This window comes from Peromyscus leucopus, chromosome 14 (assembly GCF_004664715.2).
Source record: "Peromyscus leucopus breed LL Stock chromosome 14, UCI_PerLeu_2.1, whole genome shotgun sequence".
In the NCBI taxonomy this organism is placed as follows: Eukaryota; Metazoa; Chordata; class Mammalia; order Rodentia; family Cricetidae; genus Peromyscus; species Peromyscus leucopus.
Genome location: NC_051075.1, coordinates 39624171 through 39649624, shown reverse-complemented (window position 1 = coordinate 39649624; position 25454 = coordinate 39624171). Strand labels below are relative to the sequence as shown.

Below are 25454 nucleotides of genomic sequence, written 5' to 3'. Positions count from 1 at the left end.
TGACAGTTGCTTGCCTTCAAATTGGATTGAATCGAAAGGAGACTAGCGGGAAGCCTCTGTGTTCCAGGATGTTAATGAAACCTGCCTTCCACTACACAGCTGGCATGACTCATACTGATGCACATCGGGAACACTTCAGGACAGGAAGATGTTGATTCTGGAGACTGGAGCTCCATCACACCTGACTCAGAAGCACGGATGTGCCACACAGACCAGATACACAAAGAGGCGCCGACGTAGTCTGGACACACAAAATGCTGCCATAAAAGGAAACGACACTCCTTTAGCTCCAGTACGAACACAATCAAGAATACATAGATAGTTCTGAACCACTCATTTGCAACATATAAATTCAATGGTAGAATGCACTAATACATTTAATGATGCTATTTTAATAATTCATAGGAAACACATGTACACCCAATGAAGTCATCTTTATTGCATATTGCTATTTTAGAAAATGTACAGTCTCATAACACACACAACATCTTTTTTTCTTGGTTCTGTAACAACAGTCTTGCACCTACAGACTAAGTGGTTCCAACTACTAAGCTAATAAGATACGAGACATTTAATTAAGTTTAAAAATTATAATGCTTTGTCTTTTTGGCATTATTAAAAAAAATCTTTAAAATACATACTCAAGAGAGCAAAGTGGCTTCTTACACCAGCACCAGTCTAAAAGTAGATTGTTTGTTTGTTTGTTTGTAACAATGGCACATGGAATTACCTGCACACAGTTTTTAGGAAATAAACAAAAACTGGGAATGGTAAAGGAGGCCTACCAGGATGGCTACATCAAAGTGAGGATGATTTTAAAAGGGCAAGGGAACATGCTACACGGACTTGCTCTGTTGTGAGTCTCTTTCCACAGTTCCAAAACTGAGCTGGGCCAAACTTTTCCTGCTATCAATAGAAAAGAATATACATAGAGGCACTTAATCAGGGACGGCGGACGCCATCACTCATCCCACTCCTCCTCCCCACCAAGCTGGCCGAGCCAAGTCTCCGTCAGCAGCACCAAGGCCATGGTGTGTTTGCAGACTGTAGCCCGGGGCTCGGAGGCAGCTCTGCTTTGTACCTGTGACTGCTTTACTGAAGAGCCGTTTACTTCCATACAATGGGTAGAAAGTCAATACGTTTGCAATGAAGGAAAAAAAAGTAAAAAAACCACAGCTCTTGACAATTGATAGAGCACTGTTTCACAGCTTTTACACAGCACAGATCCCTTGCCATCTGTACTAAGCATTATAGTTCATACAGATTATTTTTAAATAGTATGACTCCTTGTATACTATGCACATTGGTATTCTATCGTCCCTGAAAACCCGTTAAAATGTGAACTCCTTGGCGGGCAGGGACTTTGTCTTGCTTACCACTACAGCTCTACTATGCCTGGTACATAGTAAGTGCTTAATAAATATTTGATACTTGACTGAAAAACTCAATTTAGTGAGTAAATAATATTCTAGTGCAATAGGAAAAACTACTCTCTCCACAGGAAACCCAACCAAAAAGGATAGATGAAAAACACAGAGAAAACACTAGTCCCTCCCCACACCCAAGGACAAATAAATAAAGCAAAGGAAATAAAACAGTAACAGTCCTCTTTACACAGCATATAATTTAAGGATACTGAGAGTTGGCAGGTCAGTGATAAGCATCTATAGTTTATTTTCTAATGCTCATTGTTTTGTCATTTCTCCCTGAGAGCTTTATTTTTTTTGGACTGAAATTGTACAGGTAGCGTCACCGACACACAATTGAAAATGACAACACGCAACAGCAATCGCTTCAAATGTTCTTTGAGATAAATAGATCTGAGCATCCCTGGAGACCCCGTTGACACCTTGTGTCCACTGTGAGTGTCCTTTATCCCAAGACAGGCAGCATGGCCTACGCGGGAAACGGAAGCCACCCCAAAGCACCCCACAGGCCTTTAATAAGAATCTTCAGGGAGTTATTCCACTAAGTCTTGGGTGGGAAATTTCATTTTCCAGGTTTATATATCTGCATTGTTAGGTCAACAAAAAGGTTCTGGCAGTCCCGGCCTTTAGCCAGGATGCAGGCGGCATTATTTAGAAAGCGTGTTTTAAAGAAAGAGAGAAAGAAAGAAAGAGAGAAATAAAGGAAGAAAGAAATTAAAGAAATCATCAAGAGCACTTGGCAGAAAAAAAACTGATGAAATTGGGGGGGGGATCCTGGTGTTCAAGTTTTAACTATATAAAAGAATTGTGATTGACATTCTATATGATATGAATGTGTGCAAGATGTTCTCAGCAGACATCTGTAGACTGTACCCCAGAAGCAGCATCGGGACCTCGAAGCTGTTCTTCCAAGTCAGTCACTGACACGGGCCGAGTGTCACGCCGGCAGCCACCAAACTCATCCAAATCCATGTTTTCCAACTCCATTTCTACCAGTGAAAAGTGTCTCACTACAGCAACCTTGGGAACCATAAAACTTCACAAGACAAGGCTTTTTTTTTTAACTTCCTGTTTTCTTCTTTTCTTCTTTTTTTTTTTTTTTTTTTAATGTTAAGGAATGTCTCTTACTGTTTCAGGAGAGAGCATTGTGCTTCTGAACAGCCTCGGTGTTCAGGGAAAGAGAATGAGTCCCACTCAATATGAATGCATACACAGAGAGTCTCTGAGCACACACATTAACATAAACTTTTTAAGCATACACATAGGTCCCGGGACAACAGCCAGACTTCTATATACATTTTCACATATATACACATACATTTACACACACACATTCACACCTTCACTCACAGGTGAGAGAAGAAATTGCCACTGTTTGGATTGCAAGGCAGTGTAAAGAAAAGTTCTAGTCACGCCAAAGGGCTGCTACTGCGCTTTCTAGAAAAGGATGCAAGAGAATTAAAAATTCAGTTTTGTGATTGGTCGCTCCCGGCTACCATCCGTCACCTGGTTGGAAATGCGTTTGCGGTTCCGTTTGAGTTTGGAAAGGTCTTTGTCAAACACTTCTCCCGAGCGTAAAGCCGAGACCAGGTCGTCAAACTCTCCACTCTCTTCGCTGTTCTCCTTGGCCTTTCTCATCCTCCGCTCCCTTTCCCGCTGTTCTTTGAGCTGCGCACAGAAGGAATCCTCTTAGGGTTACAGGGTACTGCGGTTTCAGTACGGAAGAATTCTGGGCCATGGCGGGGGTGGGGGGGGCAGGGATCTCTTACATGCAGCTGAAACGTGTGTGTGTGTGTGTGTGTGTGTGTGTGTGTGTGTGTGTGTGTGTGTGATGGGAGGCCACTGCAAAAGCAATGGGCGATGAAAGAAAAACGACCTTACCAACCTGTAGGTAAGTTTCTTTAGATTCTCTCTCTGCATTTGAGGGAGTTCATAGGTAACTTAGGGCTATGATGAAGGATGCTAATGTCCTTTTGGAAACTTACCATCGTTTCTTGAAGGTAATTTCTAAGGGGATCCACTTGTGGGATATAGACAGGCTTTTTCAGTTTTTGAGAAACTGCCAAATTGCTCAGGAGAAACGTGGTATGGATCTAAGCTACCCGAGTCACTCTAGAATGCACGGTCACGGTGCTGTGGAAACAGCCTGGGTCTGGGCCCTCGCTGGGTGCCGCGGCACCTGTCTGTCACGTGGTCCTGGCTTTGGTCCCCAGCCCCACAGCAGGGAAAGACTGAACCACAGAAAACAGAAAGGGCTGCAGCCAGGCTTCCAGGGGGAGCTGCTGGGGGAGGCCTCACCTGAGCTTCCATGCGGGCGCGCCTCTCTTCCTCCTCCTTCCTTTTCCTCATGTTCTCATTCTCCTGTTTCGCTTCTGCCACGGCTTGAAGAAACTGATCAAAAATCCCAAAGAATTCATCTGGCTGTATTTTGCCAGCCTCTTCCCCAAAGTGCTTCACTGCTTTAGTGAACTGGAGAAAAAGATTTGAAAAAGGAAAAAAAAAAAAAGACCTCAGTGTTCCAAGAGACCTGATTCCACAGTCAAATCAAATTCTCCCTAGAAGGCTGAGAGCTCAGATGTAACGGATGGACTTTAGCCAGCCTATTATTTACCTTCGGCTGCTGAGCACACCTACTCATCACTTCCAAAGCTGGAAACGGAATACTCCCTGACTTCTGAAGCCATGCGTCCTGTCCATTTCATTTCAGCCTAACATCTACCGTTTCCTCCTACGACGACAGTGACTCTGCGTTAACTAAACAACCGTAGACACAAGCAGGCAGGACTGAAGGACAAGACACCCAAGACCCAGGCAAGCACAGCAGGGCTCGGGAACCTTGTTACTTTAAGCTGTCCTTTGAAGTCATATAATACCATTTATTGGGGCCACATGGTGAATATGAAAAACAAATGGGACCTGGGACTTCTCAGCTGCTTTTCCCTATCCATAAATAAGGCTAATATTGTCTTTGGGCTCCCCAGCTCTAATCAGGAAAAATAACTGACTGTGGAGTCATTAATACCACCCAAAGTTTCTGACTGAGATTACTGTAGGCCAATCTGTTTAATGCCTCTTTCTAAAGCTGACAAATACAAAGTTAGGGATAATTTTAAAAACTTACACAAAATATACAATAACAAAACAGTATGTGCATTTTCCCTCAAAACCTCTTAACTGTTTCTGATTTTAGATCTCTGAGCACTTTCCTTAGTAACTTGGGGGAGAGTTTGCTATCTCAAGTCTTAGCATTACTTGGACTGCACAGGGACAGCATCACTACTGTCAGACTGAGCTCCGGTGCTGGGCAGGGCCCAGCGGTGCTGGCCCGTGCAGCCCAGCTCAGAGACCAGGCTTCAGAGCTAACTGAATTCTCTTTCCTGCTACTCAACGACTTTCCGATCAGACCTTCTATTCTTCATATTCAGATCACAGCAAGTGTGGAGGCCCACGGAGGCTTCCTAGTGAGACCTTACTCAGGGTCAGAGAATCTGGCCTTGCTTTACCCAGCAGGGCTATATAATAGGGTGATCTGGGTAGGGGCGTGTTTACCAGGTGTTTGGAAGGGGTCTACACTTGGCTGTATGGTGTGTTTTGATCTTGCAAGGGGGAGGTCTTTTGCCTCTCCCCTGGATATATTATAAAAAGCCCTTTTGAATAAAGCTTGAGGTGGCTGGGTATTTAACCCAAGGCCCTCCTGAAGCTATCCTATATCTCTGTCTTTCTCCTGTCTCTTTCTATCTTTCTACCTAGTATTTCCTCATTCCTTTCTCCTCCACCTAAGAACCCTTTGAAAGTAGGTCGGAGCTGGACTCTGGCAGAATCCCACAAGCAGGCTTGTATCCTCTTCAATTCCATAGTTTCTAATTGACTTGATTTTTCTTGTATTATCTATATTAAAGCTTCTAATATTTTAGTAAAATTATGCATGTTAAAGAAGGTGTTTTCCATGTTCTTATAGATGACAATTTTGACTAAGATATGCATGTTGGTACACATTTCATAATTAGTTTATTATTTTAAATTTAGTTATTGTGTGTGCACACATGTAGGTGTGCAGGTGCATGTGTGCCATGGTACCCGTGTGAAGGTCAGAGGACAATCTTTAGAGTCACTTCTGTCTTCCGGCTGGGAGGCCATCAGGTTTGCATGGAAAGTGGTTTTACTTACTGAAACATCGCACTGGCCCTCCTGTTTAAAATACACTTTCTACCCTTTTCTCTTAGTGTGGAGCTATTCTCAATGTTTTACTTATTTGGAAATATTTTATTACAAAACAGAACTCTTTAGGGAAAAACCTAACATTCTTCACACACCACATTAGAGTAGTCTAGCTGGATTCATGGTTTTATAAGCTGATTTCTAAAAGTTCTGGAATGAACAAAACAGCAATAAACAGTCTACAGCTGAGCTTCTAAAATATTCAAGTTCATGCACTTTAAGCCATCATGGATGATCTTTTTATCTAGGAATTCTAGTGACGATGAAGTCATGTATATTTTAGTTTTAGAAATCTGAAGGAACCTTGGGCCAGATTAATGTTCCCACACACAAAAACACAGGGTTCTCTGTATGTGTATTTAAATAAATAAATAAATAAATAAATATCCCAGTTGATTCTGTACTTTAGCTCCTTGATGAGGTAGGTTATATGTTAGGACTCTAGAGCAGGGGCCCTTCTTTTACAAACACAAGCATGAACAGGATTCTCATGATGGCAGTTCAGGCCACACCCATGGATACTGTTTGTTTTGTTCCCACTGTGGCACAGCAGAGGTGGCTCCCTAATGGTGGCCATGTGGCACATACTGTCTCCTTTTTTATTTGGTGCGGCTGGAAGGTAGTACTGAGATTCGCTGATGTTTGTGAACACAGCCTCCGAACTTGAACTCAATAAACCACATGGAATAACCCAATCTGACCACTGGCAAATGATGCCTACAGCTCAAGTCTGAAGGAGAGACTGAGGTAAAGGGGGTAAGGTGGTAGCAGAAAGACTGTGCTGGTGAGTTTTTGTCAACTAGACATATCTGGGACAAGTGGAATGTCAATTGAGGAATTGCCTACAACAGCCTGGCCTGTGGATAAGTCTGTCTGGGGCATTTTCTTGATTAATGATTGATGTGAAAGACTCAGCCCACTGTGGGTGGTACCACCCTTGGGCAGGTGGTCCTGTGTTGAATGAGGAGGCAGGCTGAGCAAGCTGTGGGGAGCAAGCCAGTGAGCAGCATTCTTCTATGGCTCTGCTTCAGTTCCTGCCTTGAGTTCCTTCCCTGACTTCCCTTCATGGTGGACGGTGATAGGGGCACGTAAGCCAAATAAACCCTTTCCTCCCCAAGTGGCTCTTGGTCATTTTAGCACAGCAACAAAAAGCAAACTCGGAGATGGACAGTGTGGAAAGCTGTGGTGGAGAATGGGCCTAATACCACCATTGAATAGTTAAGGTACCTGAGGGAAGAAATACCAAGACAGCATGCTTAGAAGTCTTGGTTATTACCTAAAAAAAAGGTTATTAGCCTTTCTACATAAGAAAACAAATTTTAAATAGAAAGAATCACAAAAAAGAAATGTCTTACTAAATTAGTGTTCCTTTGTAATGATGCTGTGAACTAAAATGCATCTGTTAACATGTTCCACATATTTGCAGAGACAGTATCCTGTTCCCTGGAGGCTCTGTTTCAGATAAGTATCCGACACAGGGACATATGACCTTGGTCATACCTGCTCCTGGCTCTCATCACTTACGCTGCTTTCAGAGATGAGCATATCAATCCAGTGGAAACCAAGGGAAAGGTGCCACCATCCCAACCCTTCGGAGTCTTGCACAGGCAAAAGGCAACACAGGACAGTTAGACACTAAGGGTTACCCTGGAGACAAAAACACAAGTGTTCCACAGAACAAGGGGATCTGGAAAACAATGATCTGCAGGTACATTTCCTGACTGTGATATTCCAGTACTACTCCTGCTTCTTCCTAAACAGGCTGGTGTCTTTAAGCAGCACATGGGAGCTCAGGCCTGAAGGACCACACAAGTAAGTGCACAGGGAAATTTACCAGCTCCTTAGCTTCTGCCAGAAGATCTTCAACATCCGAGAAGCTGAAGCTAGCCACAGTGATGAACTGGCTGACCACGGACACGAACTTGTCTCCAGGCTGGGGAGGCTGAGACTTCTGATACTCCAGCTCCTGAAACAGGAAACAGATGCTGATGGTGAAGGTTTCATATGCACTTACACTTTGTCTCCAATTCCCCAGGACTCAAGCTGAATAACCCAGACAGCAAACACATCTAAAAGATCTCATGTTACTCCACTTCCCTACCCTAACCCTCTCCACACCAGGGCCACGCCCTTGTGCACAGACTACTGAAAACAGCTTCTTCATTTTCTGAGTATTACCAGGGTGATTTCTCACTCTGGCTTTAGAAGCAGGTTAACGTTTAGTTCAAATCAACAGAACCCACACAAACCGTAGGAGCACACTGGATTCAAAGGATTTATGAGGAAAAAGCTCAACTTGCTTGGTTGATGTTCTGGTGCAGAATTCTGGTGTCTTGATTTCCATCCACCCCCCTCCCTACCAATCCTAGTTACTTCCTAAACCATGGTACCTAGGTCAGCAGAACTGCAGCTGCAGCATGCGGCAACATAATCTCCTCTCCCTTCTTCCTGTCCACACCACTAGGTTTTGGTGAATTGACAGGTAGGAAAATGAGTCTTTTGTTAACTTTCCACTTTCTCCACTACCGTGGCGAGGATCACATAGATGGCCGAAGTAAACTGCAGTAGTGAAGTCCAACCATTGTGAAGCACACATTATTAACAGCCACAGGACCGCAGCATCATTATTCCCATTGCACAGACACACAGAGCTTGGTGGAATTTCATTCTTTGCTCAAAGCCAAGGAGCTGATCAATGACAGAGGCAGGATTTGAGCTCAGTTTGCTGGCCCCGGTCTATGCTAAGTGCCACCTGACTGACTGATGGTCATAGGTTTTTCCCGACCCCTCTTGGGCAAACACTATTCAGCAGGAATGTAGTGCCCAAGGGCTTTTGGTTCTGACTCAGACTACTGCTGTCTGCTCTTAATGGCAGATTGCTCTGGATCTCAGTGCCTTCCATTCTGAAAAAAGGGCAATATGCATGTGATCATGAAAATCAAATGAAATAACAAGCAAAAAGCCATAAATTATGGAGCCAGTTCTGACTGGAAGACATCACCACAATTTTAGTACCTTGGTCGAGAACTCTCTCTCTCTCTGTGTGTGTGTGTGTGTGTGTGTGTGTGTGCGCGCGCGCGCGCGCTGGTAGAGGGATGGTGAACCATCTTAAAGAGTGTCCTTGTCTAATCACTGTATTCAGATTCATCTCTGATACTTCACACAGCATCACTGACTTGGACAAAGCACAATGAGGACACATGAATATCTGGGTGAGTTATGCTCTGTTGCCTCCTAATATGTCCAGTTATAGCTAGATATTTCAGCTGCCAGGGGCAGAGAAAGCTTCGGCCCTAGTTGGTATTTTTTGTTAACTTGATACAAGCTAGGGTCATTTGGGAAGAGGGAGTCACAACTGAGAAAATGTCCCACTAAACTGGCCTGTAGACATGTCTTTAGGGTATTTTCTTGACTAATAATTATTATGAGAGGGCCCAGCTCTTTGCAGGCTGTGCAGCCCCTGGGCAGGTGATCCTGCGTGGTGTAAGGAAACAGGCCGAGTAATCCATAAGGGGCAAGTCAGCAAGCAGTATTCTTCCATGGCCTCTGCTTCAGTTCCTGCCTCCAGGTTCCTATCTTGAATTTTTGCTCTGATTCCTGCTGGTGATGAGGTGTGATATGGAAATGTAAGTGAAATCATCCTTTCCTCCCTAAGTGGCTTTTGGTTATGGTGTCAACCACAGCAGAAAGAAACCCTAAGATAGCTTCTGCAGACCCTTGCCTACTAGGAGCATGATGTAGCCTATGTCACCCAGGAAGGAGAGGCAGCACAGCTATGTTTTAGCAAGCAAAGCTACAAGCACATCCCTGAACACCACCCTGACCGGGTCTCGGTCTATGCTAACTCAAACACAGGGCTCAAGAGTGACCACTACCTGTCTTAGGGATGGCACAACTGCCACTTGAGTCTCAAGAAAGTCTACCTGAGAGGGAAGAGGTAACCACTGCAGTTTATTAAGCATTCCTGGCCAATAATGCCCTGGGGAGGCTGGACCTCCTGAGATCCATGGAGAGATGGCCAGGTACCCATAACACAACTCTTATTTCCCCGTTAGTCCCTAGCCCCTCAAAAACATGCTCAGAAATTTTAGTGGGGGAAAAAAAGAAAAAATATTTTTATTGGTACTGTCTTCAATGGATTCAATAGTGTCTAGGTTTGTGATTAAAACAAGAGAAACGGGGGTGCCATGGCATTTGGTGATAAACAACCTCAAGGTATTTAAGGGAGGGGCATGCCTCTGAATCAGTAACCTCACCCAGGAGAGACAGAGCCAAGCAGGCGGGACCTCCCCGGGCTTGCTTCCTGGCAGCCTCATTCAGGTAGCACTCCCATGGTGTCCTGGCTCAGCTGTGCTACATACATTCTTCCGACTCCTCTGCCTTTGGACACATTCCTATGGTTCCTTTTGATCTTCTGTACCTGGGCAGCCCCCCTCCTATGGACCTTTTCACACCACCCTGCTTCGAAGCTGTCACTGGAGTTCATCTCCTCTAGGGGAGCACTTCCTCCGGACCATGTCAGTCCACCACCAGCCTCCAGGCTAGCCTCAATCCAGCCCTTTCATCACGCTCCTCTTTGATCACTGTGTTTATCTAGACAGGGTCCTGCTGAGGGAAGTGGCTGCTCTCATCAGGGCAGCATTGGAAGGCAGGGACTCTGGGTCACCACGACCTTGTGCCTTGGGCACAGTAGTCCCAAAGGTGTGTTTGGTAAAGACTCCTCAAAGGGCCCGTTCAACAGCAACCGGGCAGTTGCTTTAGTCTTCAGAAACCCAACATCAAACAGTAATAGCACCTGGAAGTGGAGAGGGTCCTTGAAGACTGCCTCACCCGGCCCACTCATTCTGAGGAGGCCTGCTTTCCAGGTGAAGAGGTGGCCCTCGAGGCCCACCTCCAGCTCCCACTGCAGTCAGTCCCTCAGGACATCGCTGCATGGAGCTGAGCGGCCACACCGGGCACAACTTGTGCTGGCCTGGTGGTGGCTGTTCTGTCTGATGGAGTCCTGTTTATCCCGGGCAGACCGCATGCCCAGGGTGCTTGCTCAAGGCCAGCGTGCCAGCAGAATGGTGAGGAGACCGGCAGTTACAGTGGGGAGCAGGTACTCACCATCTCCACAGCCTTCAGGCCGCTTCTCAAGGTGCTTATCTCTTTGTCCAGCTCAGTCATGCTGTGGGAGAGAGCAACATCTTGGCAGTCAGCATGAAGTTCACAGGAGTAATACACTGCGGCTTGACATAGTTCATGCTTGGGTTGGTGTGTGTGTGTGTGTGTGTGTGTGTGTGTTTAGTTTCGTTTAAATGTTTAAAAATCCAGGGCCAGTGAGATGGCTCCATGGGTAAAGGTGCTTGCTGCCACGCTTGTCAGCCTCAGTTTACTCCTCAGGACCTACACGGTGGAAGGAGAGCACTGACTCCACAGTTGTTATGACTTCCAAAGACTTGTCATGGCATGTGCTTGTACACACACACACACACACACACACACACACACACACACACTAAATATGATAAAATGAAAAAAATCCCTCTCTTTTACTCTCAGATCCCACAAAAGGCCACAGCATTTTAAAGAAACATGGAACTTATATATAGAATTTTTCTGTACATTTTTTGTTTTCCTCAGCTAGCAGGTATATTTTACAGGTTAAAAACAGAAGAAAAATGTCTCCCATGAGCACAAAAAAAAAAAAAAAAAAAAAAAAAATTGATGTTTGACTCACAGGGCCTCTGCTTCAGCACACTGCTGTACCTAGAAATGAGCATCTGCCACACTCTGCTCTCTAGGAAAGTGGCTCACCCAGACCCCATTCAGTCTGGATGCTGCTGCTCATCACGGCCACAGCTGAGCGGACAGCACTTAGCCTCAATCAGCAGGCATTTTTCTGAGCGCTGTCATAGTTATTTCTCATTTTCATTGCCTTCTTTGTTTTTAGTGGAGAAAGATTATTTATTTCACAGCTTTTAAACATTAAAGATTCAAACTCAATTCTCACAGACAATTCCCACCATAATAAAGAGCTCACCCATACTTCATTTACTCTAATAGATTAATTTCTTGTGCTACCTACTGTATTTCCTACCAAGTTCTGTAGAGGGAGATAATTATCCTACTCATTCTAGGTTGTAAATTCACTGCAAAGGGCACAGCTTGAGTATATATGTGTATCAAAAAGTCGAGGGAGGTGAGGAACCAGTGAGGAAAGCTGCCTGCTTCCATCTCTGAAACAGCCCAAGATCTGTGGGGAAGGTCTGGCGACTTTCCATTGTATTTTTAGTTTCTTGATTTGCATAAAGACTGCTTTCTATTAAAGGGCTGCCTGGTTCCAAGGAGTGTGTGTATCTGTGAAAATGACTGGCAGCTCCCTCACATGGAAGACTGCGATTTGTTTTACATGTGTCCTCCTTTAACTCAGGGTTCCCTGTGTTGAATAGAGCTGCTGTTCCAAAGCATTAGTGGGCTGACCCTCAGTCCTTCCATGCTGGGCAGGCACTCTGCCATTGGCAACACCCTCTGCGATTGTTTTACTCTTGATGCGCTGCTTTCACTCAGCTGTCCAGGTCAGGCTTGACCTCACTTTGTAGCCCAGGCAGGCACTGAACTTGCAACCCTCTTGTCTCTGTTTTCTGAGTTGGAAAAGCTGGGATTACAGGCCTGTGCCAGCAGGCCTAGCTGCTTAGACTCTGGTTACTAAGAAAATCAGGTTTTATACAATGGGGTGGCGAGTATTCCAAAGGAGTAGAACAAATATACATCCTTGAACACATCTGAATAATTTGGATGTGATTCCAACTTCCTTTCATACGGCGTTCAGAGGGAAGGAAAGAGAGGGGCCGCTCCACACATCTGCACATCTGTGCGGCGAGGCTAAGCACCTCACGCTGCCCAGGTAAGCTGGGAAAAGCAGCTGTCGCCGTACTCACTTGACTTTCGCCGCTTGAGGGATATCCCGCAATTCTTCATTTAAATTGAGGACCTTGGGGTACTTATTCTCCACAATAGTTATTAGATAGTGCAAAAGGGTAATGTTCCTAAAATGACAGAAAAGGAGAACACTCAACATGATTAATCTGCATATGATTTATAGACTCAAGGGGCAGGAACCAAAACACATTAAGAACTGGTAGAGTGGCATAAGAACAGTCGTTTAACCCATTAAAGAGAGCAGCTGCTTGGAAGCCTAGAAGTACTTTGCCAGTCTGGGACAACTCACTGCTGTAGTCATTGGTGATGTTCACTCAAGGGTTCATCTGAAGAGCGGGCGGACAGAAAGTCCCCATTTCAGCGCTGCTGCTGGAAGCGGACTGTAATTGTGACATTCATTACCCACATCATGTCCCTGCAGCTGCGAAGTCACTTCTAAGTTGAGCAGTTCTTCGGCTCTTAACTGCGTGACCCTTAGTAGTTCTCACAGCTGTTGGTGCCATTTCCCTGTCTGGCGATGACAGGGCTGAACCTTGCCTGACCTGGACTGGAAGAGGGGTGTCTGATAATGCCGTCAGGCAAAGCTGTGTTAGCCTGGCCCTTCTGTCACCAGTTACGGCACATTATAGTCACCTGGACCCCAGATGCTGGGGCCAACACCAGAGAGCCATTTAACTGAGATGAGGTGGGACCAGGCATAGATATTTGTTAAAATTCCCTGGTTAGTCTAGCGTAGATGAAGAACTACTAATCTCCCAAAGCTGTTAGAGTTAGGAGTATATAAATACCTGTTTAGTAGCATTTCCATAATTAGGCAGCTTGCTAAATCACAAGGCTAAGCCACAATCCCCCATCCCACCTAGACCAAAGAGAATCGGAGTTGCCTATCCATTTCCTATAATAATGTAAAGCATTTCCAGTACCCTGTGGCTTTACCCAGACAATACAATCCTATTCCCAAGTCGAGGGCTCAAAGAGATTCTTTATTTTTGTTCCTGTCAGTAATTAGGAAACAATTTCCACCAAAGCAAAACAGTAGCCACTATTTTGGCTGCTCAGGCTTCTGTGAGCTTGCTACACTTTATTATTCAAGGATTCCTAGTCATAGATTCCTACCTGTTTGCCCTGGGCTTCTCTCCTGAGGGGTGGGGGTGGGAACAAAATGCCAGCAACTATCACAAGAATGCTATTTTCTTCATTATTTTAGAGACATGCTGTTTTATCTGGAGAAGTTTCCATTAACTTAATTGGACCATATGTGGTTTTAAAAATTAAACCCAGGCTAGACTTCCACATTTGTTTGCTATCCAAATAACACCTCATTTACACAAAGAGCTTTGTGAAGAATGAACAACTGAATAGTCACACATCAGGCCGGTCCTGGTGGCTACTGACTGTACCCTCACTTAAACACCTTGACTGTCTCGACTGTATGCCCCAATCCAAGTGAACGAGAGGCTGCTCACTGGCCCACCACTCCACCAGGTAACTGTGGCATTATGCGTACTGGTGCTACTTTTGGGGACCATCTTCAGAAGCAGACAGACGAGGAAAGACATCAGACATTATTTATTCCTTTGAAAGAGCTTGTACACGTAAATTCTATAGTCATTTTAATAAGCAGATGACCGTGTAAGCGCCAAGTCATCAGAAGGTGTGTGGATGAGCGGATATTTGATTTTGCATGTGTTTGTGTGCATGCCATCAAGGAGTTGAAGAGGTGGTGTCCTTTCAAAGGTGGCTGCTCTCCATATGCGAATAAGAGGCTACAGGTCCCCATTACAACTCACAAACAAGACCTACTTATGGGCAAAGAGCAGCACTGTGGACTGACCTGCAGATCGTGGGTTAAATCCTTCTTCAGGGGTGATGAGGGGTGGGGGTAGGGGACTAAGCCACTTGGCATTTGCCTCAGTTTTCTCCTGACAACATGCGGGAAGGAACCTGGCCTGCGTACTGACGGCCTCCATGACATGTGTGGGGGTGCTCTGAAAAAGACTGGGCTCCCATCGAAACGAGGGTGGCAGGGCTTTATATAACAAAACCGCACTCGCCACTGTCTCCACGACGCAAAACTAACAGCTTAACACACGGCTCGTTCCTTTATCAAGGACTGAGGGCTGCTATACACTATGCTTCACTAACCCTATAGAAAAGATAGGGTAAAAAGTCTCATTAGCGAGGCGTAATTAGGGAGAACAGTCCATCATACTACAAGGATTTGGTTCTGAGGACTTTACCTTGGGAAGAACTGTACAAGTTCCTTTGAAGCCAGTGAGAACCTCAGAGAAACAAAGCTCTTGGGAAAACTCGAGCTAATGTGCGTGATGACCCTACCTGCTAGGGGCAGAGGAGCTGGCACCTCAGTGCCTCTGACCAGACTCTGTTCACCTCAAGTGCAGTGCTGTGCACTCCTAGGACACATTTTAATGAGCCTTGAGCTGTGCAGCTGAAGATTAGCAGGCAAATGCATTCATTTGGCGCCGGTGCCAGCCTGAGAGTAAAAGGCACATTCCTGGGCAAGCTGGCAGTTTTCTCCTTTCTCTGGAACACAGTTCTCTGTGGAGGGGTGGAGACTAGAGAGGCCATGTGACATCCAGAGCTGGAGGGCCAGTTCTCAGTTTGGGTTGTGCAGAGGTCCATCAAGCTCTATCTTTATGACCAGTGACTTCTCTCAAGTAGATTACACTATACTTAAAAGTTAAAAATTTTTAGATTTATTTACGTGTGTGTGTGTGTGTGTGTGTGTGTGTGTGTGTGTGTGTGTGTGTGAAATGGCATGTATGTTGGGGTCAGAAGACAAGTTGTGGGAGTCAATTTTCTCCTCCTATCAGCTGGGGTCCAGGGACTGAACTCAGGTCTTCAGTCTTGAGGCAAGCATCCTTACCCACTGAGGCATCACACCAGAATCATGAGTTATTTATTTATTCATTTACTCATTTTAAAGGTAGCCAACAATAAAAACCTTGGAAGAGATCAGTGGTTCTCAACCTGTGGGTTGCAACCCCTTTAGGGGATTGAATGACCCTTTAACAGAGGTCACCTAGGACTATTAGAAAACACAAGTATCTACATTACGATTCATAATAGTAGCAAAATTACAGTTATTAAGTAGCAACAAAAGTAATTACATGGTTGGAGTCAGCACAATGTGAGGAACTGTACTAAAGGGTCGCAGCATTGGGAAGGCCGGGAAGACAGTGTCCCTGTGCACTGATAATGGATGAAGACCTCTGGGAACTTGAGGGCTGCCTGTTTGAGACCAATGGCGGGGAGGGGAACGGAAGAGCAGGAGCATACCCTGAAAGCTGTAGTGACTTGGCAGGCACTATAAAAGTTAGGTTCTACAAAAGTCACATTCTATAAAAGCACCTCGATGCTCCAAGTGCTGGAGGGTACCACACTTACTTGTCAATACTGGATTTTGTGTCTGCGATCTTGTTGAGGCTGGAGATCTTGAATCCATATGCATTGCCTCTCTGTCCTTTATTCATGTAATTTCCAAAAGCCAAAACGACCTCTAGGAGCTGCTTGAGGGCGCTGCTCCTGAACACCTCCTCTGAGCCAGAACGAATCGCTTCAAAGCAAAACACACCAAACACAATGGTTACAGCCAAGGCTTTCAGTTATGCCTGTCCTAACTGAAGCCACATGTCCTAACAGACACTAACGATGTCAGAGCGTGTCACCAGATTGTGACTGAGCCCTTTCAAAACACACCAACTGGAAGCGCAATTAACAGCTAACATGTGAGAGATCTCACAGAGAATGGCAAAATTTCTCTCCTTTCGCAGCTCTTCTCGGGACTGACTCACTAACCTTAAACATGTAAGGAATAGAATACACGGCAGACAATTCCGTGTCCAGCATTCCTTTGCAAAACTCCCTTGCCTCGCGTGAGTCCGATCAGTAAGTGAGTCAGTTCTGCTGATGGTCATTTGGATGGGAGCTCAGACTCCGATTCTGCTGTACATTCTGTAACTGTGCTCTGCAGTACCATCCACATCGCAAACATTTCTAAACACAGCAGTCTAAAAATCTACCCTTAGAAAATCCTAGTCGGGCACTGCTTCGAGAACACCAATCATAGGTTCAATGCTAGGAGTAGCAAAGCCATCCCTTAGCCACATTCAAGTGGTCAAAACCCCAGTCCCTCTGAGGAGCTCAGGCCTGTGCAGGAGCTCAGGGCCCAGGCCAGGCCGGAGTGTGCAAGATGCAGCTCTTATGTGACCACCCACTGGAATTTCAAAAGATTTCCAGCTAAACGCCACCGAAGCAATTCTGTTGACTTGGCGTACTTGGCTCAGAGTTGTACGTGGGCACTTAAGACAAACATTGCTTCCTGCTGTGTGGCTTGGTCTTACCTTCTACTTTGGGTTTCACTTCCGCCACACGCTCTGCGAACTTCTTTTTGAAGTACAATGACTGTAGTCTTTGCTGGTAATGATTAATCCTGTAAGAGCCAGGTGGGTTGATTAACACTCAAGATGAGAGCCCAGTTCTCTAGAATCTGCACGGGGGATTTGGATGACTGCCTGGGGTCCTTCACTTCAAACCTCACTCACAGTACCCACAGCTCTTGGGGAAACAGGATGAAAAGGAATCCGAATGTAGACTTCCCTTTTTCCCACTTCTCTCAAGTCTCTTCACTTTTCACCAAGTTTGGCCTTTGGCAAGGCTACAAAGACTAGTGTCTGTCATACGCTCCTCATGCCCACTCCCAAACCTCTCTGCCCTGCAATCAGCTCACTAAGCTAGTCTCCTAAAGGCAGGCAAGCTTAGCCTTCCACAGCACCTAGAGGGGACAGGGAACCTAGTAGCCTCTGATCTGCACCTACGCCACAAGATTCTTGTTGCTGGTTGTGGGGGTCACAGTGTGCCTTCTCATAAAGCTTCTGAAACACGTGTTTAAACCGCTCATGATAGTTTCAGTATAGAAGGTCCAGAGATCAAGCCCTTCTCTAAAACTATCCTGTTTCCCCAAACAGACCTAGGTTTGCAGACGTGCCTCTTATAGGTGACCTTAAGTAGGGCCTATCTGAGTCTCCTTTTCTCTGTGGGTTGATGAAGAGAATACTTCTCTCCTGGAAGTCCCTAAGGCAGGGCTGCTAGGAGGGTTACATGAGAAAACACTTGTAAAGATCTGGACAGGCTTGAGGAGCGACAGCTATCTTTTTCTGGTGGTCATTAGCTTGTCTACACTGAGGACTGCAGAGCACAGCTTCAAAATTCCAAAGTTAGCCTTCGTTCAACGGAGTCTCCAAAATGGCAAGTTCTGAGGGGATAACACAGAAGCACATCTGGCCACAGCAGGAATGGAGAATGAGAGACAGAGGGAAGGGGCTACTGGCTTCCCAGACCACCAGCCCTTCTCTAGTGTGGAATCCGTTCACTAGACCTGAGTGAGATGGCAACGTGAATAAGCTCATACACCAAACCCATACAGAGCGGTGGCTGCCGCAGGGGGTTCTGGAAAAGGGTTCAGAAAGCTTGCTGAGGCTCCATGGGAAGAGTACATTGCCTGAGTAGTGACGTCTGCCTATATCTTATTCATCGTGGGGCTCAGGGCGGACACTGCCACAGCCTGTCATCCCCCTCCCTCTAATTTACAACAAACCTGAGATGTCAAGGATGCTGAGCTATTATCCCCAGACACCAAAGCGCTGGCGAGCGTGACCCAGGGAACACGAGAGCACACTAAAGCCGGAGCACACGGGCCCAAGAGCCCCACAGGACAGCTGCAAAGTCGCCTGCACACTGGCTCACCCAGGGCAAGAACTCCCTACAAGCAGAGGACACGTTCCCCACAGCTCCAATGTGGAACGCTTTTAGAACTACAACATGCGCAAGACAGAGGACGGGTCTAAGCTCTTTATCTTGAACTGGAGTTTAATTTCCTTACTGAGGCAAAGCACATCTTTCATTTCCAGTGTCTTCCAGCTCACCTGCTCATCTCAAACAGGAAGCGATCAGCCTTGGCCATGCGGTCCAGCTCGTGTTTATGTTCCTCTAGCAGGTCAATGTCACTTTTCTCAGGAACAAATTTCAAAAGCTAAAAGTGCATCCATGTATTAGTAGAGGGTTATAAAATCTCAGCAGTAGGTTTTTATCCTTTCAGCTAATTTGCTACAAGATGAAATTTTAAGATTTTCTTCGGTTACAAGCCCTGCGGCTATTTACACATTGATTTGATAGCAGCTTTAAACTGGCCCGAGAATCATCTTCTATTCTCAGGCACCTTTCCAATAAGAACTGTTGACATTTCAGAGGGCCAATCCTCTCATAAGAAGACCATAATATTGAATCTCTATGCAGAGAGATTCAGCCCTCAGCCTGCATTTCAAAGCAGGTGGATGTAGCTATCAGGAACAGAACCTAGGTCTCTGACTCCCAGAGTTCTATGAAGTTTTTTTTCCTGTTATATCATGGTGGAATGAATAATTACATTTGTGCTTTTTATTCAGATTATTTTTTCTGTTTCTCTAATTCCACCTTCTTTATTGTTTCATGTAGAGTTCAGTCAGAGAAACAGTGGGAATATCATACTTTTTATTTCATACTGTATTTTCAAGGGTGAGAATGAGAAATGGAAGAAAGAGCAACAATATGGAGACTGAAAAGGTTTCTTTCCTCTATGTCTGACTGCCGTCCAAAGCACACACATTCAAACACGTCTGTGTTTCTTTGCGGCTGTGTATGCGTGCTATTTTCTAAATCAAATGCTTTTCCCCCAATCAAATGAGACCCTCCCCACAACCTGACATGACTTGAGGGACTCATTTGATAGGTTTTCAGATGTGAGTTGGGACTCACAAAAGGCAGTTGGTCTAGGAGCCAAGTGTAGAGAACGAGAATTGGAACTACAGACAAGAAGGCATTGCTGGGAGGTGGTACTCAATTAAGAACATGCTCGGGGCTGGAGAAAACCAGTCCTCGAGGGATGAGGACAAGAAGAGGAGGAGGAGGAGCCTGTAAAGGAGACGGCAGAGGTTCAGCTGGAGAAGTTATGTGGCATCACATGGCCAAGGCAATGTCTCACTGTGGAGTCAGCGGCCATTCATGTCAGGCATCACCAAGAAACCAAGGGAGAGAAGAGCTGCCCAGGGTCCTGTGGCTCGGGCAACAGGGGAGCTGTGAATGTCCTCACAGTTTTAGGAGGTGGAGAAGACAGATGACAGTAGGCTGAGAGAACGGGAGAATAGGGATCAGCTCTCAAGAATTCAGAGCATGTCAGGAAGAGACAGTAACACTGTGTGTGCACTCACTAAAGATGGAGACTTGGCCCGCTGAGCGCTCAGAGGGTGAGGTGGAGACTGAGGGGAGGAGCAGCCCATCCAGCTGGGCCCCCACCTAGAAGGAATACCAGGGCATTAGAGAAGACAGCTCCCTTGCCCTCATGGGATAGAAGGGAAGAGAAATGAAAGCAGATGGATGCCAGGTATGTTTCTAGGCCTTTCTGTTCCCAGGCTCAAAGGCTGTTCTTCTGCATAGGGAAGGTTGTAGGGCAAGGAGAAGAGAGGAAGATGAAGGGTGTTCCTTTCCCCCTTAGTCTGGAGTTTTGTCTTCTGAGCTAGGGAACTCTCTTCTAGTTTCAGACATCCTTTCTCCTGTTTGCCAGGCTCCCAGGCGGTCCGCGATTAGGAAAACACCACCATTCTGTGTCTTCTGTGACTTGCAAGAGCACAGGGAGAGGCGTGAGGAAAGCCGAGGCCCATCACCAAGCAGAGGGAGAGGTAGACTGCGTGTGGATGGTTTCCCGGGGCACTGGAGCCAGGGGAGCACCTGGACCAGGAAAGACGCTTTTCGAGGAAGAGGGACTCACTGACCTCAGCCATGCTCTGAGCATGGCAGCCACCTGCAGCACGCAGCATGGGATGCATGTGGCCCTCAGGCAGGCCCCACGCCAAGGTAAGGAGATGCCGGGACGGACATCTGTCTGGAAGGGAGGCACGTGGAAGAATACCAGGCGGAAGAACATTACGACAAGGAGGGAAAGAAAGAGCGTGGGAATGGAGCAGAGAGCAAGAAGCTCACAGAATTATCAGGAGAGACCAGGTCAGAAATGTCCTTGGCCAGATGCTGCAGCAGTGGACAGACTGTCTTCCTTGTTTATTTGGAGTGTGTCTTATTTGCACTGCAAGCCTTCTTGGCAGGGCTCTGCAATCCTTTCCCTCAAGGAGGAATTTTGCTGGATGCTGTTTCACAGGAAACAGATCCTGGAGAATTTTAAGCACATGGCCTTGTCGGTAGAGGCTAAGGACAGAAGGACCAGAGCAGCTTGCACACAGTTCTCCACTCCTGGTAGAGACTTGAGGTAGGGTCCCCCAGAAGCTGGGGCAGCTGTATAGTGAGAGAGGAAGAGCAGAGATCTGGAAACACCCCTGGATGGGAGGGGGCGCTTTAAACCGCATTCACGGAAAATCACGGGAGACATGAGGAAAACATCATTAACTGTTTTGAAAATGAAACCAAAACCTGAAGTGGCAGCGAGATAAGTTGTTCTACTGCCAAGAGTGGGGGTCTCCCGCAGGACAACTCCAGCTGCAGTTCTACTCTGCTGAGTCCACTGCCTTCCAGGATTTCAGGGGGAACCATCCGAGATGCACACGAAGACAGAGGGACAGTTTATGAAGAGTGGCCTCAGCACTCAGGACTCAAGACACCCCTTTCCATACTTTCAGAGCTGTGTAGACACACAGTTGCCACGTTCAGCCTGCAGTCATGGTTGCTGGTATCCACAAATGACCTTGAGTGGGCCTGGCTCTGACAAACACAGACCTTAGACCTGGATCACTCAAAATCAAATGTGTCCCAAGGATGAGAGACAGAAAGGAAGAATATCCTTAAAGCTATTGGTCACCACAAAGCTCAGAAACCTTCAAGTCCTAAGGGACCAGGGGGAGAGAGACAGATAAAAATTCTTGGAATATGTACTGGTTAGACACCCATGATACAGTCAGATTGGCTAATCAGAAATGCTGCAGAATGAGTTACCCATTAGACTGGGTAAAATTTCTATCCAGGAACACTTGATGTGGACTACCTATGTGTAATTCCCAGGGGCTAGCCCTGGAGTTGTGATTTATTGCCATTTATGACACAAGATGCCACAAATGAACAGAGACATGACTTAGCTCCAGTAAACAACTCAGTCCCCATAGGACAGGTGTGACTGACTGTAGAACAGGTGTGACTGACTGTAGAACAGGTGTGACTGACTGTGTAGAACAGGTGTGACTGACTGTGTAGAACAGGTGTGACTGACTGTGTAGAACAGGTGTGACTGTGTAGAATAGGTGTGACTGACTGTGTAGAACAGGTGTGACTGCCTGTGTAGAACAGGTGTGACTGACTGTAGAACAGGTGTGACTGACCGTGAGGAACAGGTGTGACTGACTGTAGAACAGGTGTGACTGACTGTGTAGAACAGGTGTGACTGACTGTGTAGAACAGGTGTGACTGACTGTAGAACAGGTGTGACTGACTGTAGAACAGGTGTGACTGACTGTGTAGAACAGGTGTGACTGACTGTAGAACAGGTGTGACTGACTGTGTACAACCGGTGACTACACTAGGGTTTAGTGGAGGCTTTTGTGCTTGTGGGAATGATGACCAAAATGCAAACTTATGAATTAACAGTGTGCAGAGTAGTTTTTGATCTCAGAGTACTCATGAGATTTTCAACACTCCTGTGAAACACATTTTCCCACTAACCCCAGCAGATTTTTATGGGATATTAAGACAATAATTTAACTGAAGTTTTAGGGACAGACAGACTCTAACACTGTGGTTCCCCAGCATTTGGCAGACTTGTTTTCTTTTTCTTTTTGAGGAGACAGAGAGAGCGGGGAGGTGAGAAAGAGAGTGTACATGGCTGGCATGTGGTGTGGGGGCCTTCAGACACCAGAAAAGGATGCTGGATTTCCTTGAGCTGGAGTTACAGGTGGTTGTGACTTAGTTACTCGACATGGGTGCTGGGAACTGAACTCGGGTCCTCTAGAAGAGCAGTAAGTGCTTTTAATCCCTGAGCTATCTCTCCACGCCCAGTTTACAACCTGTAAGCTTCCCTTCTCCATGATCCTTCTGAGGAACAATGGAAGACTAAAGACCCTTGAAAGCAATGCATGGGGCCAGGTTTGGCCTTCCCAATTCAGAGATGAGAAGATGATCTATTAGCAACAGCAGATTCTCCCAGCATCCTCTTGGCAGCTAACAGCATCACTTGGGCTTTGAAAGCCGTCTGGCGGCTCACCTGTTCTAGCATGTCCTTGGGCAGATCCTCCTGTTCATCCATTGTTAGAATTGCCCGCTTGATTTCATCATTGGATAATTTCAACCTGGAGAGAGCATATTTTACTTTGTTAATAACATTGTTGTGATTGTTACAATTTCATACAAGATGACTCACTCCGCTACACCAGCTGCTGATTTTCAAGTATGGTTTTTCTCAAAATCTCAGCCAAGGCTTATTTCCTGACAACAGAGGGAACTAAAATAGGATTCTGAAACAGCTTAAACATTCTTTCAGGGTTCTGTAATGTTCTGCTGACAGGGGCCAAGCTGCCATGTTCTATCATTAGTTTCCTTAAAGAAAGCTGGAGACGGGGAAAGTGGGCACAGTGGCCTTCGTACAGCCAACATCCCCAACTTGTAGGTGAGAAGAAAGACGTCAACCTTTGGCCCCACTGTATGGAAGGGAGTTCCAGGTGTGCTGCCTGATTAAAAATAAATTCTGATAAGCTTGGAAACCATACGCGTGGTTCAAGAGTTGAGTGCATTAATATACAAAATGAAATATATGATCACTTCATAGGTGAGGATTTTCATACATGTAATTTCCTTTAATTATGAAAGTAACTGTGACAGTCTGGTGTTTTGTTTGTTTGTTTTGTTTTAATTAGGTAAACAGGCTCACAATGGCCAGTGATTTGCTCAAGGTCAAACGCAGGAGTGCTGGTATCGGCGGCCAGAAAGACGGCTCATCTGGGAGTAAGAAGCCAGCTCCAGCCTGCTGACCTGAGCCCAGGGCAAGGTGGAGGGGGGACTGACCCCGTAAAGCTGTCCTCTGACCTCTACAGGTGTGCCACAGTACACACCAGCCCACATCACAAATTCAATACAAAAATTCAAAGCGACAGTATCGACATCATGGTACCCATTTTACAACACAAACACCACCCATGGAGTTAATATCGTACGGCAAAGGACTCACATAAAACTCCTTTCTCATTCTGTCTTTGTCTGCCCATAAGTTTATTTATTTAATTTAATTAGGAATTTGTATCTTAGGTCAGGATAAGAAACTACTCACTATAAGATGTAAGAGTTGTGAAATGGAAACATAAATAATGCTTTTATTCAATATAAGAATAGTCAAAACTGGAGCCAATATTCTTAATCATACTCTCAGTTATAACAACAGAATCTAGAATTGTTCATTCTCTCCTGTACACATAACAGTCACATGCCTTTCCCCTCCAACCTAACACACACAGAGAATGTGGGGGTGTTCAGTGAAACAATCCATGGAAGGCTCTTGGTAGAGTTCTTGGACTTCCAGGGGCTCACTGTCTACCAGGTAGACCTCTATACTAGAAAAATGCAAAAAAGTATGACTTTCTTGTAACCTTAACAACACTCACATGCTGTGAGTAGATCACTGAAACAGTACTCAGTGGGGCACTCACTCCCAAAGCATTCTTAGCCACATTATTTCACCCAGGTTTCATCCCTGTACATGACAGAACCAGGCCCAGGAGAACTGAAAACGAACCGGAAGATCTATCCTATCTCCAAGGTGATTATGAGTTTTGGGAGGGTCGGAGATCAACAGCAAAACTCTTATGACACAAGGCACACGCTCAACCCATCTCACAAACAACCTGCAAGGCTGAGTGAATGGATGGAGGATTCCGGGGCAGTAGAAGGACACAGACCCTTTCCACCCACTCTGCCATGCCAGCGACGTTTGCTGCATGCACCAATGGCCAGAAAAGAGAAAACAAATCCGGGATGCTCCTGCTCAAACCGCATTGTCTTTGTTTCATGTTCTCAAACGGAAATACGTCCTCTAGGCAAAAATGCCAATCTGTCCATCTGACAAGCACAGTCCACCTTCCCCCCATCTGGGCTGTGGTGCCATCCTGTGCTGAATCCAGACAGGCTGGCCCTGGCAGAAGCCTTCAGCCTGTTTCTGTTCACCCTGGATCCATCACTGCCTCACGAGCATGCTTACCAGAACAACACAGAAAATCCACAGGAGTGAAGTGGATCACAGAAAATCCACAGGAGTGAAGTAAGTGGAACACAGAAAATCCACAGGAGTGAAGTAAGTGAATCACAGAAAATCCACAGGAGTGAAGTGGATCACAGAAAATCCACATGAGTGAAGTGGATCACAGAAAATCCACATGAGTGAAGTGGATCACAGAAAATCCACAGGAGTGAAGTGGATCACAGAAAATCCACAGGAGTGAAGTGGATCACAGAAAATCCACAGGAGTGAAGTGGATCACAGAAAATCCACAGGAGTGAAGTGGATCACAGAAAATCCACATGAGTGAAGTGGATCACAGAAAATCCACATGAGTGAAGTGGATCACAGAAAATCCACAGGAGTGATGTGGATCACAGAAAATCCACAGGAGTGAAGTGGATCACAGAAAATCCACAGGAGTGAAGTGGATCACAGAAAATCCACAGGAGTGAAGTGGATCACAGAAAATCCACAGGAGTGAAGTGGATCACAGAAAATCCATGGGAGTGAAGTGGATCACAGAAAATCCACAGGAGTGAAGTGGATCACAGAAAATCCACATGAGTAAAGTGGATCACAGAAAATCCACAGGAGTGAAGTGGAACAATTTAGCTAAGTTGGCCTGGGTGAAG

The 25454-nt window shown here is 45.8% G+C and overlaps 1 protein-coding gene across 4 annotated transcripts in view; it reads right to left on the bottom strand.

The window, feature by feature from the left end:
- Positions 1-415: 415 nt before the first annotated feature.
- Positions 416-25454, bottom strand: part of Daam1 (dishevelled associated activator of morphogenesis 1) — a 174536-nt gene continuing 149497 nt past the window's right edge. For all 4 annotated transcript variants that reach the window (XM_028858344.2, XM_028858334.2, XM_028858351.2 and 1 more), the window contains 9 exons: positions 22819-22903; positions 18512-18618; positions 16931-17019; positions 15975-16143; positions 12566-12673; positions 10752-10812; positions 7480-7611; positions 3726-3896; positions 416-3095 (listed from right to left, as the gene is read on the bottom strand). In XM_028858344.2, coding sequence (XP_028714177.1) covers positions 2886-3095; positions 3726-3896; positions 7480-7611; positions 10752-10812; positions 12566-12673; positions 15975-16143; positions 16931-17019; positions 18512-18618; positions 22819-22903 — 1132 coding nt within the window. In that variant the 3' untranslated portion in view covers positions 416-2885. The remainder of the gene's footprint in view (positions 3096-3725; positions 3897-7479; positions 7612-10751; positions 10813-12565; positions 12674-15974; positions 16144-16930; positions 17020-18511; positions 18619-22818; positions 22904-25454) is intronic.